General features: G+C 42.6%; 1 protein-coding gene across 1 annotated transcript in view; it reads right to left on the bottom strand.

Annotated features, from left to right (window-relative positions):
- LOC132765227 (regulator of G-protein signaling 2-like) overlaps positions 1-16,236 on the bottom strand; it is a 60,808-nt gene that overhangs the window by 19,490 nt on the left and 25,082 nt on the right. The window contains exons 2-4 of the mRNA XM_060759458.2: positions 7,479-7,901; positions 3,615-3,697; positions 275-340 (exon numbers count right to left, since the gene is read on the bottom strand). Of these exons, the coding sequence (XP_060615441.2) occupies positions 275-340; positions 3,615-3,697; positions 7,479-7,901 (572 nt within the window). The remainder of the gene's footprint in view (positions 1-274; positions 341-3,614; positions 3,698-7,478; positions 7,902-16,236) is intronic.

Here is a 16,236-nt window from a genome sequence, read left to right on the forward strand (position 1 = left end):
TCCTGTATACACAGACACTGGAATGGGTGTGTATGTGTATGATCTTGGTGAATTTACCCAGGACCCCTGGACATTGTGGTCCAAGTGGGCTCCCACTTATTTCCTATTAGGCTGTCTCTGTTTACAAAGCCAGGGCTAGGAGTCAGGAAAGCTACTGAAGCCCACCCCGCCCCCTTTCACTTTCCATCACAATATCCGGAGGCCTTTCTAGATAACATTAAAGTGAATGCACGCAATGTCATGCTTGATAGCAGAAGCATTAGAGGCCAATTACCTTAGAGAGTGCATGTCCTGGCTTCCTGAGCTCCATAGTCGTAGGAAGTTTTTTTTGTTCCTCTTGCTGTAATGATAATAGGGAAAAATCATAATCGTAATGATGTCAAGAGGCAGCTGAGGCCAAACTGCACAGCAAAATGTGTAAACGATGACTTCAAGCGAGAGGAGAGAGGAAAGGTTTGAAATGGAAAAAGTAGAAAAGAACAGTCTGGGGAACAATGAGCCTCTATCTCGAATCGTAGAATAGGAAGGCACCACAAGGGCCATCCAGCCCAACCCCACTCTGCCAGGCAGGAAGGCACAATCAAAGCACTCCTGACAGATGGCCATCCAACTTTTGTTTAAAAATATCCAGAGAAGGACAACTAGTCATATGACTGGTTGTCCTGACATGACAAATAAATAAATATCTGGAGAAGGAAACTCCATCACACTTCCAGGATGAATATTCCCCTTTTGCTAACAGAAGTGCATCTCAATGTTTAGGTGGAATCTCTAAGTTTGAAGCCATTGATCCATGTCCTAGACTCCGAAGCAGCAGAAAACTGATTCCCTCTTCAATGTGACATCTTTTCGACCATTTTAACATGGCTATCATGAGTTGTCGAAGGCTTTAATGGTACAAATCACTGGGTTGCTGTGAGTTTTCTGGGCTGTATAACCATGTTCCAGAAGTATTCTCTCCTGGCGTTTCACCTTCATCTATGGTAGGTGAAACGGACATCCTCAGAGGTTGAAGGGTCTCTAACTAGGCAAGCAAGGTTTCTATATCTGTGGAATAATGTCCAGGGTGGGAGAAAGAACAAATGTTGCAATTGGCCACCTTGATTAGCATTTAATAGCCTTGTAGATTCAAAGCCTGGCTGCTTCCTCTCTGGGGGATCCTTTGTTGGGAAGCGTGAGCTGGCCCTGATTGATTCTTGTCTGGAATTCCCCTGTTTTGTGAGTGTTGCACTTTATTTACTGTCCTAATTTTAGAGGTTATTTTTTTTAAAAATACAATTTACTGTTATTATTTTAGTGTTGTTTAATACTGGTAGTCAGATTTTGTTCATTTTCATAATAGCCAGATTTTGTTCATTCTCCTCCTTTCTGTGGAAATTGTCCACATGCTTGTGGATTTCAATGGCTTCTCTGTGTAGTCCGACATGGTAGTTGTTAGAGTGGCCCAGCATTTCTGTGTTCTTCAATAATATGCTGTGTCCTCTTTGGTTCATCGGGTGCTCATGAACAAAATCTGGCTACCAGCATTTATAAAACCCCCTCTAAAATCAGAATAAATAAAGAGCAACACTGAAACAACAGGGGAATTCAAGACAAGAATCAATCAATCAGGGCCAGCTAACACCTTCCAACAAAGGATTCCCCCGGCAGCAACCAGCCAGGCTTCGAAAATACAAGGCCGCTAAATACTAATCAAGGTGGCTAATTGCAACATTCACACTTGCCTCAAGCAGACAAGATTTCTTTCTCCCACCCTGGACATTTTTTCATAGATATATAAACCTCACTTGCCTAGTTTCCAACTGACATCACAACCTCTTAGGATGCCTGCCATAGATGTTGGTGAAATGTCAGGAAAGAATGCTTCTGGAATGTGGCTATATAGCCCAGAAAACTCACAGCAACCCAATGGCTATCATGTCTCCTTTTCACCTTCTCTTCTACAGGCTAAACATCTCTATCTCCCTAAGCCACCTGTCATAGGGCTTGGCTTCCAGACCTTTGACCATTTCGCTTGATCTCCTCTGGACATGCTCCACCTGGTCCATATCCTTTATGCACTATTATGCCCAGGACTGGACATGGTGTTCCAAGTGAGGTCTGACCAACACAGAATAAAGTGGGTCAATTACTTTTCTTGATCTAGACACTATGTTCCTATTGATGCAGCCTAGAATCACATTGGAAATTCTCTTTTCTCTACACTCTTCTCCACCTGGGTCTATATCAGCAGCACACTTTGGCAGAGAAGGCTAAAGATCCCTGCATTCCATAGCACTGAGCCACTGCAGTCAACATTTACACGGCATCAATTCTACAGAGTGAATGCACCTGAAGTAGAAAATGTCACAATGGACCTCTCTCCATTTACCTACCAGTAAAAATGCAACAGTAGCAGTAACAACAACAAGCCCCTCAGCTGTGGAACTCCCTCTCCAACAGCAGCAACAACAGCAGCAACAACAAGCCCCTCAGCTGTAACTCCCTCCTCAACAACAGCAACAACAACAAAGCCCTTGGCTGTCCAACTCCCTCCCCAACAACAACAACAACAACAGCAGCAGCAGCAGCAGCAGCAGCAACAACAACAACATCAACAAGAAGCCCCTCAACTGTGGAACTCCCTCCCCAACAACAACAGCAGCAGCAACAACAAGCCCCTCAGCTGTCCAACTCCCTCCCCAACAACAAGAGCAGCAGCAACAACAAGCCCTCAGCTGTCCAACTCCCTCCCCAACAACAACAACAGCAGCAGTAGCAGCAGCAGCAAGCCCCTGCGCTGTGGAACTTCCTCCCCAACAACAATAACAGTAACAACAACAAACCCCTCGGTGTCCAACTTCGTCCCCAACAACAACAGCAGCAGCAACAACAACAACAACAACAACAACAAGCCCCTCAGCTGTGGAACTCCCTCCCCAACAACAACAGCAGCAGCAGCAACAAGCCCCTCAGCTGTGCAACTCCCTCCCCCAAAACAACAGCAACAACAACCCCCTCAGCTGTGCAACTCAATCCCCAACAACAACAGCTTCAGCAGCAATAACAAGCCCCTCAGCTGTGGAACTCCCTCCGCAACAACAACAGCAACAACAACAACAAGCCCCCCAGCTGTGGAACTCCCTTCCCAGTGACATTAGATCACCCCCCTCCCTCCTGGCCTTCAGAAGGAAAGTGAAAACATGGCTTTGGGATCAAGCCTTTGGACAATAGTGCAGCGCAATAACAGATAAGGAATATGTGCAATGACCATGGAATAGCCTTGGACTACGATTACGGATGGCATAATCTTTAGTATTGAATGCAATATTTTAATATGTTTAATATGTACTAATTTTAATGTTTATTGGAATCCTATGTTGCTCTAAGGCATTGAATAATTGCCAATATGTAAGCTACCTTGAGTCCCCTTTGGGGTTGAAAAAGACAGGGTATAAATATGGTAAATAAATAAAAATAAATAAACAGCAATAATGATGATGCATTCATGGCAATCACTTTGATGACCAAATCTGCCGATGTACCTACCTTGCTCTGTCTTCGGGTAGGGACAGGCTTATCTTGTGTAACCTTATATGTACTAAAGACTCACTAAACTTCACAGCCACACTCACCGTCGCGCTTTCTGTCTCTGTCTTGTCTGTTGAGTGCTGTCACAATCCGATCCCAAATCTGACTCCACACTCGAGGCCAGAGACTGAAACACAGAAAGAAAAAGGCCCAAGCCCTGTAACACTCCAGATTTACCAACGGCCAACATAAAACATGTGGCTGGTGGGCTCAAACTCATTAGAATCTTTCTGTCTTCCATAGGAGGGAATCCCTGTTTATCCCCAACCTTAATTTTTATGCTCTTTGGCATTCCAAAGAATTATTTTTACTTGACTTTGGGCAAAGCAAAAAAATTGATTAATATATTCTTTCTAGGGACCGTGGTGGTGCAGCAGGTTAAACCACTGAGCTGCAAAGCTTGCTGACCAAAAGGTTGGTAGTTCAAATCTGCAGGATGGGGTAAACTCTTGTTGTTAGCCCCAGCTTCTGCCAACCTAGCAGTTTGAAAACATGCAAATGTGAGTAAATCAATAGGTACCACTTTGGCGGGAAGGTAATGGTGCTCCATGCAGTCATGCTGGCCACATGACCTTGGAGGAGTCTATGGACAACACCAGCTCTTCGGCTTATAAATGGAGATGAGCATCACCCCTCAGAGTCTGACTCAACTAGACTTAATGTCAAGGGGAAATCTTTACCTAGACATTTCTACATGCTCCAATGCCACTCTATGGCCAATTTCCGATGGAGGTTAACCTTAGAGTGGAGGACCTAGAGATTCCTTCAGAACATACTCCTCTAGGGATGTGTTAGTCGTCCAGTGCAATTCAATAGTCAACCTCCAGCAAACATTGACCACATCATTGTACTGGAGGACCTCCATATTCATAGAGGAGTGTTGTCTTAGATTACATTCATAACTTTTGCCAACTTGACTGCACTCTGATATTGCTTGGCTACAAGTGTTTCCGCTTTCATCTATGAAATGCTTGAGGATATGAGAACAAGAACAAGACATGCTTAAGGATATATAGTTGGGGAGGTGGGAATTGGTGCTTTCAAGAACCTTATAGAAATTATCTAATTCATACACACTGTGTCTTTCATATACTTCCCTGGTCCTAAACTGAAATCCTACCTCACTGTTTATCTTTTTTGGGCTCCCCTCAATCACATAATTTTTATTCCTACCTCATCCAGGGTTTTATCATTTTACCTTGTCCACTGGTTTGCCCATTCTGTTTGATTTTATATTGTGTTAATTTGCTTTATTTATGTTATTTTGTACTGTGTGTATTTTATTCTGGTGCAAATTATGTTGTCTGTAGTTTGTATGTTATTTTTGCTATATTGTACCTTTCGGCTTGGCCTCATGTTTGCCACCCCGAGTCCCCTTTAGGGAGATGGTGGTGGGGTGTAAATAAAGATTATTATTATTATTATTATTATTATTATTATTATTATTATTTCAGAGAGATAAAAGTCACCTTCTCTAAAAGATTTGTACAGTTTCCAGACATGTGTAACAAAATCATAAACATTTAAAAAGTACAAATAATTCCCAAATGCATATGATTAAAAAAATTGTGTCAAGAGCGACTTGAGAAACTCCAAATTGCTTCTGGTGTGAGAAAATTGGCCATCTGCAAGGACATTGCTCAGGGGATGCCTGGATGTGTTACCATCCTGTGGGAGGCTTCTCTCATGTCCCCGTATGGGAAGCTGGAGCTGACAGATGGGAACTCATCGCACTCCCCAGATTCGAACTGCCGATTTTTCAGTCAGCAGCCCTGCCAGCACAAGGGTTTAACCCATTGCAGCACTGGGATCTCCAATTTAAAATTATGTAAGTACATAAAGTGAACATAAATATACTTTAGTCGATGTATGAAAATGTTTACTTGGGGGAAAGTTGGAAAAACAAAGACACATTTTGTATCTTTCCAAGCTGAAGTGGATAGGCAAGCCCAAGACTCGCAAACTTATCAGAGCAAGGTATCATTTCACTGACCCACTTAAATATGAACAAAAAATAAAGGAAAACGCGAGAAAGTTGCCAAGGATACCTTTGGTTCTGACAGATCTCAAATTAAAAAAAAATCCATACATAGGTGGGGATAAAGTGGCACCAGAAACTGCTAGAAAAAAAACACTCTGGGATGACAGAAACATCAGTTGGATGTGTAAAATAAAAACTGAGAACACAGCAATAAATATCACAGCCTCCCAACATATTTGCTCTACACTGAAGAACCCCAGCCATGGCCACTTCTCACTTCATTGACTATTCTCAGACAACATCAACATATAAAGTCAGGGAAATATCTGAATCTTGGCATAACATGGCTGAGAGTAATTTACACACTGCTCAATCTCATAGTGGGAACAGCTAAACAAACCACCGGCTTGTGGTTGTTTATTATGAGGGTGTTTTCCTTTCTCTGGTTTCTTTTTCTTTGGAAAAACCAGAGGGGAAAAAAGGAAACTCCAAACAAACTTTGGGATTATTGGGAGTGAAATAAACCAGGGAGAAAAAAATAGAAATCATTACAAACAACAATTATTTGGAATTGTGGGAGTTGGAGTCCAAAACATCAGGAGGTCAAAGTTTGCCCATCCCTTTGATAACCCATCAACTATGGACTTTATTCCATCAGCGTGTTGTCTTCTTGCAACTGTATTAAGTGGGATACCATCATTGGAAAATCATTTTCATGTCTTGCTACAATTTTACAATTATAGCACTGTCTTGATGTAAATGCCTGCCATCAGCTGTGCTTACTACACCTATTTACCCTCCCCGGCATATGTGCACAGTTCTCCTTTCCACCCCACCATATTTCCCTTCCTTGCCTATATCTGTTCCTTCTTCTGCACCACAACATCGAGACTGCAACCTTTATCCCAGGTCTTTCTCTATCTGATGACTGGATTGGCCATTCTGCTAGAATAATAGAATCATAGAGTTGGAAGAGACCTTGTGGGCCATCCAGTTCAACCCCCTACCAAGAAGCAGGAAAATCATTTTCAAAGCACCCCTGACAGATGGCCATCCAACCTCTGTTTCAAAGCCTTCATAGAAGGAGCCTCCACCACACTTTGGGGCAGAGTTCCACTACTGAACAGCTCTCACAGTCAGGAAGTTCTTCCTAATGTTCAGATGGAATATCCTTTCCTGTAGTTTGAAGCCATTGTTCCGCGTCCTAGTCTCCAGGGCAGCGAAAACAAGCTTGCTCCTTCCTCCCTATGACTTTCCCTCATATATTTATACATGACTATCATGTCTCCTCTCAGTCTTCTCTTCTGCATGCCCAGCTCTTTAAGCTGTTTCTCATAGAGCTGGTTCTCCAGACCCTTGATCATTTTAGTCACCCTCCATGGGACACATTCCAGCTTGTCAACATCTCCCTTAAACTGTGGTACCCAGAATTGGACACAGTATTCCAGGTGTGGTCTGACCAAGGCAGAATAGAGGGGTAGCATGATTTCCTTGGATCTAGACACTAGACTCCTATTTATGACTTCTTTGGATCTGCTGGGAAGAATGGCTCCAAAATGTAACTTTCCTAAACTCTGGCTAAGAATAGAAAGCCAGGCTGACTAACTGGACACCCTTCTGTTTTTTTGCCTCACAGATTTTCAGAGATCTGCGGAGTTTCTTCTCCCAGGCCCTCTGCCATAACCCTTCCTTGATCATCAGCTTTCTACTTAGCCTTGGGATACATTTTTCGCTGCAGGAAATTCCAGAGATTAAAACCATTGGGAACAAAGACACTAAAATATTTATAAGAGCAAGCTGGAAAAAGAAAGGGAAAAAATAATAATTGGGCTTGTGCTTCTCATGAAAGCCAGAGGGTTGAGGGGAGAAGATAATAAGTGATAAAAGGGATGAACTTAGGAAGCCAGAAGACAAGAGATCCACTAACTTTATTCGAGCCTCCAAAGAGGCTCTTCAAGTGCTCCTTTGCTGCCGCGACTCTCTCTCGCAGCCGCCGTTCTTTCCGCAGAGACTTTGGAGAGGGCAAACTCCACCCGCTGCCGGTTTTCTCCCCCTCGGTTTCTCTGGTTTGACAAGGCACTCCGTTTTGGTCCAAGCGCCCCTCGCTGCGGGAACGCCACACCCCTCCAGGGTCTTGGAGCAAATGGGGAGAGCAGGCCGTCACATCTGGGACTTCCAAACGGATGCTGGGGGGCCGAGGGGTCTCCCTGTCCTGCTTCTCACGGCTGTCTTCAGGCGCTGACCCATCACAGCTTTGTTGCCGCCGGTGGAGGGTGCTCCGGTGCCAAGGTAGAAAGTCACAGTCAACTAGACAGCCTTCAGAGCCACACTTCTGTAGGGGGCTCAGCATCTGCATGGAAACAAGAAGAAAAAATGTATCAATTGGGTCACTATGCGGCTGTGTATGGTGTGGCCTGAGCATCAAAAATGGTGACACTGAAATGAGTGCCCATAATTTTTTGTGCATATTTCAATAGTAATTTTTCTAGAAAATTATTTTCCAGATAGACATAACCACGACATTTTTAATAAACCCAGATTACATGTAGTGTATGCTAGAATCAGAGTAATAGTCGGAAGGGATTGCATGCACCATCCAGTCCCAATCCTGTGCCATGCATAATCAAAGCACCCCAGACAGATATAATGATGATGATGATAAATGTAGACTCTGCAAGGAAGCAGATGAAACAATAGATCACATCCTCAGCTGCTGCAAGAAGATCGCGCAGACAGACTACAAGCAGAGGCATAACACCATTGCTCAGATGATCCATTGGAACTTGTGCCACAAATATCATCTGCTTGCGACAAAGAACTGGTGGGATCACAAGCCTGAAAAAGTTACAGAGAATGAACACGTCAAGCTACTCTGGGGCTTTCGAATTCAGACAGACAGGGTTTTGGAGCACAATATTCCTGACCTCACAATCGTGTTAAAAAACAAAGTATGGATTGTCGATGTTGCAATCCCAGGTAACAGCAGGATTGAAGAGAAACAACTGGAAGAGCTGACACGATATGAGGATTTAAAGATCAAACTGCTGAGTTAGCTACATGGAATTATTTTGAACTCAAATTACAGTAATAGAAATAAGATGAGAACTAAGTAGGGAAACGAAGGCACAGGATATCTGAAAAGCAGGTGAAAAAAGTAGGATAAGAGAGAATTAATTAGGTTTATCCATACTAGCTGTATCAGTTGAAGGATCTGTAAAGAAGAACCAAAAAGCAGAGTATAGGATTCCTAAGGTTAGGACTATCCAAGGCTCTGCGATTTCAAGATCACAACCTGAGATCTAGAGAAGACCCCCTTCTGTTGTCAAAGAGGACATTCTCTGGTGATACCATTAAGCGTGATGCAACTGCCCTCGCCCTCACTTGCACAGAGAATGCCATTCAAATAAAAAAAGACCAAAAGCACAACAAAGAGTAAAGGAGGAAATGTTAGAAACATTAAAAATTAATTAGGTATTTTTAATTACAAAAATGTGAGTTGAGCACTCAGGGGTGGCTCAACCCATTACGCAAAGTAAGCATTTGCAGTATAGTTGATTTTGCCCAGGGGTGCTCTTGGGGGAAAATAGACCTTGACATATGCGAGTTGTAGTTACTGGGATGTATAGTTCACCTACAATCAAAGAGCATTCTGAACTCCACCAATGATGGAATTGAACCAAATACGGCACACAGAACTCCCACGACGAACATTATATATATATATATATATATATATATATATATATATATCAGGTTTGGGGGGGGGGGCTGCAAAAATATGGTTTGCTTACCGTTGAAAATTACCTAGGGCCGCCTCTGTGAGCACTGAAGGGGTTAAATGGATACAATGACTCAGCAAAAGCTGCTGTTCAATATAAATAGGTGTTTCTCTAGCTTAGTAGCTGTCAGTCTGAGAGAGGTCTCAGTGGGAGAAAGGCCTCAGTGTTAGTTTACCCTCAATCTGAGGTAGCCCTCAGTCTGTGAGAGATCTCTGTGAAAGAAGGGTTTCAGTGTGTTAGTATGCCTCAGTGTTAGTTTGCCTCAGTATGAAAGAGACATCAGTCTGAGAGAGCCCTCAGTGTGTGAAAAGCTCTCAATGGGAGAAAGGCCTCAGTAAGAGTAGGACTGGTGTGAGAAGCTTTGGTGAGAGAAGCCCTAGGTTAAAGGCCATCGTATGTGAAGGTTCTGTGTGAAGACTGCTGTGTGTATAAAACTACTGTGTGAAGCTCCTGTGTAGAGAGTGAAGCTGTTTATCTGCATTAGAAAAAAGCCCAGCATGGAAGCAAAGAAGGAAGTATAAAGAACTTTATTTGTGTTATGGAAACCTTGTTCTTGTAAATAGTGCAACCATATTATTTTGCTATATTATTTTGCTCCTATGGAAGAGATAACATTGATCTGTGTTTTTTTTTTTGTTCTTTTTATTACATTTGGCTACTGGTGCTAGGTCACAGCGCTGCTAATAAGTTACTCTGCTGTGCATTTATGAGGAGGGTCTTTTGTCAATAAGCCCACTCACCCAACAGGAAACACATCCACATATACTTTTAAGGCATTGCTCTCACCCCGAAATTCCTTCTCTTACCCTTAGATCCAGTGAAAGTGATCCAGCCCCTCAGGCTCAGTATAAAGATCGACGACCCTTAGGCAACAGGGAGGGAAGCTAGACTGAAATGGAGCCTGCCTGGAAAAAAAGCAACGCTGTCTCTTGTTTTTGTGCCACAAGATTTTCCTGGCAGTGGATATTCTCATCGGTTGAACTTTCCTTGCATCACTGAATGACAGATTGGGGAGAATAACAGAATCGTAGAGTTAGAGGAGACCACAGAGGTCATCCAGTCCAACTCTCTGTCATGCTGCGGCTGCCACTGACAGGCTGATTCAATCCCAAATGACATTCAAATTTGCAGACAAACGACCTTCAAGACAAAAATAAATAAAAATAGGGACATAATGTTGGGAGGAGGATAGCAGGGAATTGCACCTGGGAAAAGGGCACCTAAAGGTAAATTGTTCAGTATAGTTCCAAAAATAACATCTCGTTTGAACTGAGATTTTTATATATCAAGTACAGAGACACTTTGACTTTCAAATGTTTTGGACAATTTCCACAGTCTCTTATTGTTGGCCACGCTTGATGCAGCCAGTTAAGTGATGCTGGCCAAAATACCTGGAAGAGGAAAACGTCCGTTCTGCTGTTATGAACTAAAAATAATTTCTGCTCAGCTATTCTACATCTTCCACCATCTCACAGATGAAAACTCAGATTCATCTGACCAGGACACATCGGAGTTGGGTCAAAATGCCAAAAGCTATGAATAATAACATAAGCTAGGAGAGGTTGCAACAGTTTGCTTTTGCCTGGGTCTGTTGGAAAGAACACTATTATACGTGATCTGAGTACAAACTCAGCTGGCCCTCCGTATCCATAGATTCTGTATCCAGAGATTCAACCAGTCAAGGCTTGAAAATATTCTCACTAAAGGACCTGCCCATTGGATATTTGTGCTATCAACTCACGCTCTTTCTATGCTGCCATATAATCCAGATTATCTATAATCCACATTATCTGCTTTAAACTGGATTATATGAGTCCCTCTCGGGGTGAGAAAAGTGGTATACAAATACTGTAAATAATTATATGACTCTAGGTAAAGGTAAAGTTTTCCCCTGACATTAAGTTGTGTCCGACTCTGGGGGTTGGTGCTCAACTCCATTTCATAGAATCATAGAATCATAGAATCATAGAGTTGGAAGAGACCTCATGGGCCATCCAGACCAACCCCCTGCCAAGAAGCAGGAATATTGCATTCTTCTAAGCTGAAGAGCCAGTGTTGTCTGCAGACGTCTCCAAGGTCATGGGGCCAGCATGACTGCATGGAACATCGTTACCTTCCCGCTGGAGTGGTACCTATTGATCTACTCACATTTGCATGTTTTTGAACTGCTAGGTTGGCAGAAGCTGGAGCTAACAGTGGAAGCTCACCCCGCTCCTCGGATTTGAACCTGCAACCTTTTAATCAGCAAATTTAGCAGCTCAGCCATTTAACCCACACACTGCTATATAATCCAGTTCAAAGCAGATAATCTGGATTTTATATGTCAATGTAGAAAGGGCCTTTGCAGCAACTGAAATGAGCTGAGGACAAAGGGAGAGAGGAGGAGATAGTAATAGGGACTATAGGAGTATAATAGGAGTAATAGAAGTTGAAAATGTAGGCTGGCGGAGAATTGAGTGAGACAGAGCAGTTGGTGAAAATGGCATGAAAGTCCATTTCTCTCATTTTATTTTGGTAAGCTTGACCTGACATATTTGCTCCATCTGGAGAAGCCATCTGTTTACTGACCCCTTTGGGCTGACATTTACATACTCTCTAACCGTTCTGATTTGGACAGTGAGAGGCTATATGAAAAACAGAGGAAAATGTCTAAAGGAAGAAAGAAAAAACTGTTTAGAAAGAGAGGAAAGGGACTACATTTTTTTTAAGAGTACGTTTTCCATTTGAGTTCCCTTTCCTCTTCCAAAATGTAGCAAAGGAGAAAAAACTTGAATTCTCTCTCCATGCCTAAACATATCCTTGCCAACTAATAGAATTTGCAGTTTTCAAAAATATATTTAAAGGTAGCGTATAGTATGACCCCTACATTTCTGACTTTGAACGGATGCACAAAACCATAGATAATAGCAACCCGACTGAAATGAAGGACATCTGGCCAAAGAATATCATGCCATCCTGAAAACGCCTACATAGATCATTGGATGTGGAAATATGAAACCATGGTTATATAGGTTGTACATTTCAAAAGGTTTGCTCTTTTGACTTGGTCTCTGTTTAAACACTTCATCATTCTTTGTTTGTTTGACCCAAATATGATAATATCTGGATGAAATACAGGAATTCCAGTCTGATGCATTCTTTTGTGAGACTGTTGCAAATTTTATCCTTGAGATTAATAACTTTGAAGTATGTTTTCTTTTTATCTGTGATTTCCTCTTGTTGTATATAACAACGTTGGGCACCAATTTTGTTGTATGCCAATAAAGGCTGTGTGTGGGGGTTGTATCTCTATCTATCTATCTATCTATCTATCTATCTATCCACAAGTATTATTTATTTATTTGTTTGTTTGTTTGTTTGCAGTATTTATATTCCACCCTTCTCACCCCAAAAGTGACTCAGAGCAGATCACAGAACACACATATGGCAAACATTCAATGCCATTATACACTGACAAGACAGACAACTATACTTAGAGGTGTATATATAGACTTTTCCATCTTTGGCTTCTTGGAGGTTGTACTTGGTTCTGTCCATGGGAGGGTGCTATCCACCTTTCCTGCCGAAGAGCTTTGTTTGTAAACTTCCTCCTTGATCGAATTGCTAGCATTTTTCTGGCATTTCCTTATGGGTGCTTTAAATACCTCTCCACTTGAAAACGGTAGGTATTTATTTATTCAGATCGCTGTTTTCGAAAATGCTAGGTGAGCAGAAGAGAGGGAAGGTATATGTGGGAAAGTAAGGGGGAAAGGAGAGAAAGGAAGGAAGGAAAACAAAAAAGAGGGATGGAGGAGTGTGTGGGAAACCTAGGAAGGAAAGTAAGAGCCACAAAGAGAGCTTGAGTGTTGACATGGAGACATTCTGAGGCAGGCCTTCTCAGAGCTGGAGAAGGGAGAAAGGAGGTGGGCAGTGGTCCCAACAACACCCTGGCAACACCAGGTACATGTGCTAGTTTGATATAAAAGAAGGGTTTATTATCATGTCACTGTTTCCTTTAGAAGTGGGGATGTGTGGACTGAAGAGGTAAAACAGCTGCTTCTCTTGCCTATGGTGACTGTTCCCTCTGCTTTTGTGGAAATTAGGGGAAAGTGAGATTAATACATCTGTTGCTTAAACTGGAATCAGATACAAATGCAAAGTCCAGCATGACTGGAATCCATATTCCTTCTCCTATGTCTTTCAGCTTGCATTAATGATATTTGTATCTGGAACAAAGACCAAGGACACTTATTCAAGCTTGAGGACCAACCCTGCAAAATCAGGACATTTGGGAGGCATCTCAGAGCTGTACTTCTTTCTCCAGATAACTTTAGGGCAGGAATGGGCAAACTTCAGCCCTCCATGTGTTTTGGACTTCAACTCCCACATTTCCTAACTGCCTAGTGATTTGCCCATGCCTGATTCTAGGGATAAGGACACTATTGCATGTAGTTGCCATTCAGTGGTGTTCATGTGACTGATGATCCCAAGTATGTACTAGGATGGTCACTTTCCTTACTGCATGCCTAGGGACATTTTCATCACAAGAAGGTGGCAAACTGGCAATGGATACCACACAACATCATGAGATGGTACCATCACTAAAGGTGATGGTCCTGTTTTTGTGATGGTTTGTTACCACCATGCAATAAAGCCCTAAAAACTTGGGTTGAATCCAGTCATGTTGGAAAATTTGGAGAACAGTTCAAATCCCCACCCACTCAGGCACTCAGCTCCCTCTCCTGCTGGTTCAGACACTGCTCTTTGGACCTTCTGGCCTTTTACAATCTTGTCCTTTTGCTTTCCAATCCTGGGATTCTATCCAAAGTTGCAAATATTTGAAGGAAACTCATTATAAAATGATTTGGTCAAGACTTGGAAACAAAGAGAAGGAGGCATGTAGAGAGGAATTGCATCTATCCATCACCATATACAGACACTTATGGCTGAGTATGATTGACTTCCAAGGGTAGAATCTTGATTGTGGGTCTGTAAGTGGCTATGGAGAGCTATTCTGGATCCAAGTGGTCTTTTACAGTAAGGACACAGATTTTCAAGTGGAAAGAGGGCGCAACTTTGCCTCTAATATCCTTCCCTCCAGTGAGTAGTCAGGCTTTATTTCCTGGACTGGTTTGATCTTCTTTTGGTCCAATATTATTTATTATTTTATTATTTACTAGCTGTACCTGCCATATGGAGCTCGCAGTGGATTAAAGCACTGAGCTGCTGAGCTTGTTGACCGAAAGGTCGCAGGTTCGATTCTGGGGATTCTGCCCAATTGGGACAATTAGTGGTTATTCAGGTATATGGAAGGGGCCTTAGATATAAATGCAATAGAAGAGCAAACCTAGAAAACCGAACTTGTTCGTAGCTGGAAGACTGCCTGTAATTCTACAGGCGTGTCTCTTCCTTTTCCTTCCTAAACGGTCTCAAGGGCTATAAAGCTGCCCCTATCAACACGCACCACTCTCTTGTGGCACTCTGTCAATGCTCAGGGGCAGCCTTGACCCGCCAGGGTCATCCTTCTCCTGTGGGAAGGATCTTCTTGGGGGATCCCTTTTGGTGATGCCAAGTCCAGAAGAGAAAGCTATGGGAAGGGAAGGAAAGGGAGGGAATTATAGCAGTGCCATTATTTCATCCTATGGAATTCTGGGATTTGTTGTTTGATAAAATGTTAGATCTCCCTGCTGAAGGGCACTCATGCTGATGTTCAGCTGAGAGTGGACTAGAGCTCTCTGTTGCAGAATTCCAAGTATCTTATTAAACTACAAGTCCCAGAATTCCAGACGAATGAGCCACGAGAGTGGAAGTATCATCAAGACATTGCAGCTGTGCAGTATAGACTTCTCTCCTTCCTTTTGTCTTTATGTTAGCTATTGATTTAAATCTTTTGACCTTCTCAGCTGCTCAAATGGCATCTGAAGTAGCTGACATACCATCAGTAAAAGCAAGACAAGCACAAGGGACCACGAGTGAACAAAACACAAACCGGTTACTCAGGAAGTAAGGTTCCAAATTCCTTTTGCCATGAAAGAGCCTTAATTGTACTTGCATTATTTAAATCCCTGCCACGGTACAAGGAGAGCCGGCAACAGTGCGAGCGGAGAGTAATGGACCAAAACTTTGACTCTGAGAGAAGGCAGCTTTCTTTGTTGAGATTTTGGTACAGATTGAGTATGCCTGATTCAAGCAGTCCACTGACACTACAAAGTATGATTCCACTACTACTGTAGTTTCATTTTCTGAAATCCTGGGGTTTGTAATTTGAGGAGTTCTCTGGCTGAGCATTTCAAATGCCCCTATCTTAATTACAAATCCCAGGATTCCATAGGATGGAACAAGGGTATTTACGAGGGTTGAATGAAAAGTAATGCCTCCACCTTTGTAACTCCTCAACAGATGGCAGTACTGGTATGTGACAGGTACTGGCTTGTTCAGTAGACTTTCCTCTACAGTTCCATTTTGACAGGAAGTCTTAGCATTGAATGGTTGTGTTGTTAAAGTGCGAAGTATGGAACACTGCGCAGACAATCAGTCAATGCGGCAAGCAATGTGCAGTCATTGAATTCTTGACAGCAGAAGGTGTCACTCCAAAGGATATTAATCAGAGAATGCAAGCTGTATATGGTGATTGTCCTGATGTGAGTACTGTGCGTCGTTGGGCAAGTAAGTTTAAAGATGTTGAAGTGGGACCATCTGACTTGCATGACTAACAAAGTGTTGGATGTCCTGTGACAGCAACCACTGAGTTTCACAAGCAAAAGGTTGACAGATTGATTCAGGACGATCAGCGTATCACTCAGAGAGAAATTTCAAGCATAATCAGCATTTCACAAGAACGTGTGGGTCACATTATTGCTTTGCTTGGCTACCCAGGATGCTGACACCTGAAATGAAAGCGCACAGACTTGAAATTTGCCAGGAACT

The sequence above is a fragment of the Anolis sagrei genome, chromosome 2, assembly GCF_037176765.1.
Source record: "Anolis sagrei isolate rAnoSag1 chromosome 2, rAnoSag1.mat, whole genome shotgun sequence".
Taxonomy (NCBI): domain Eukaryota; kingdom Metazoa; phylum Chordata; class Lepidosauria; order Squamata; family Dactyloidae; genus Anolis; species Anolis sagrei.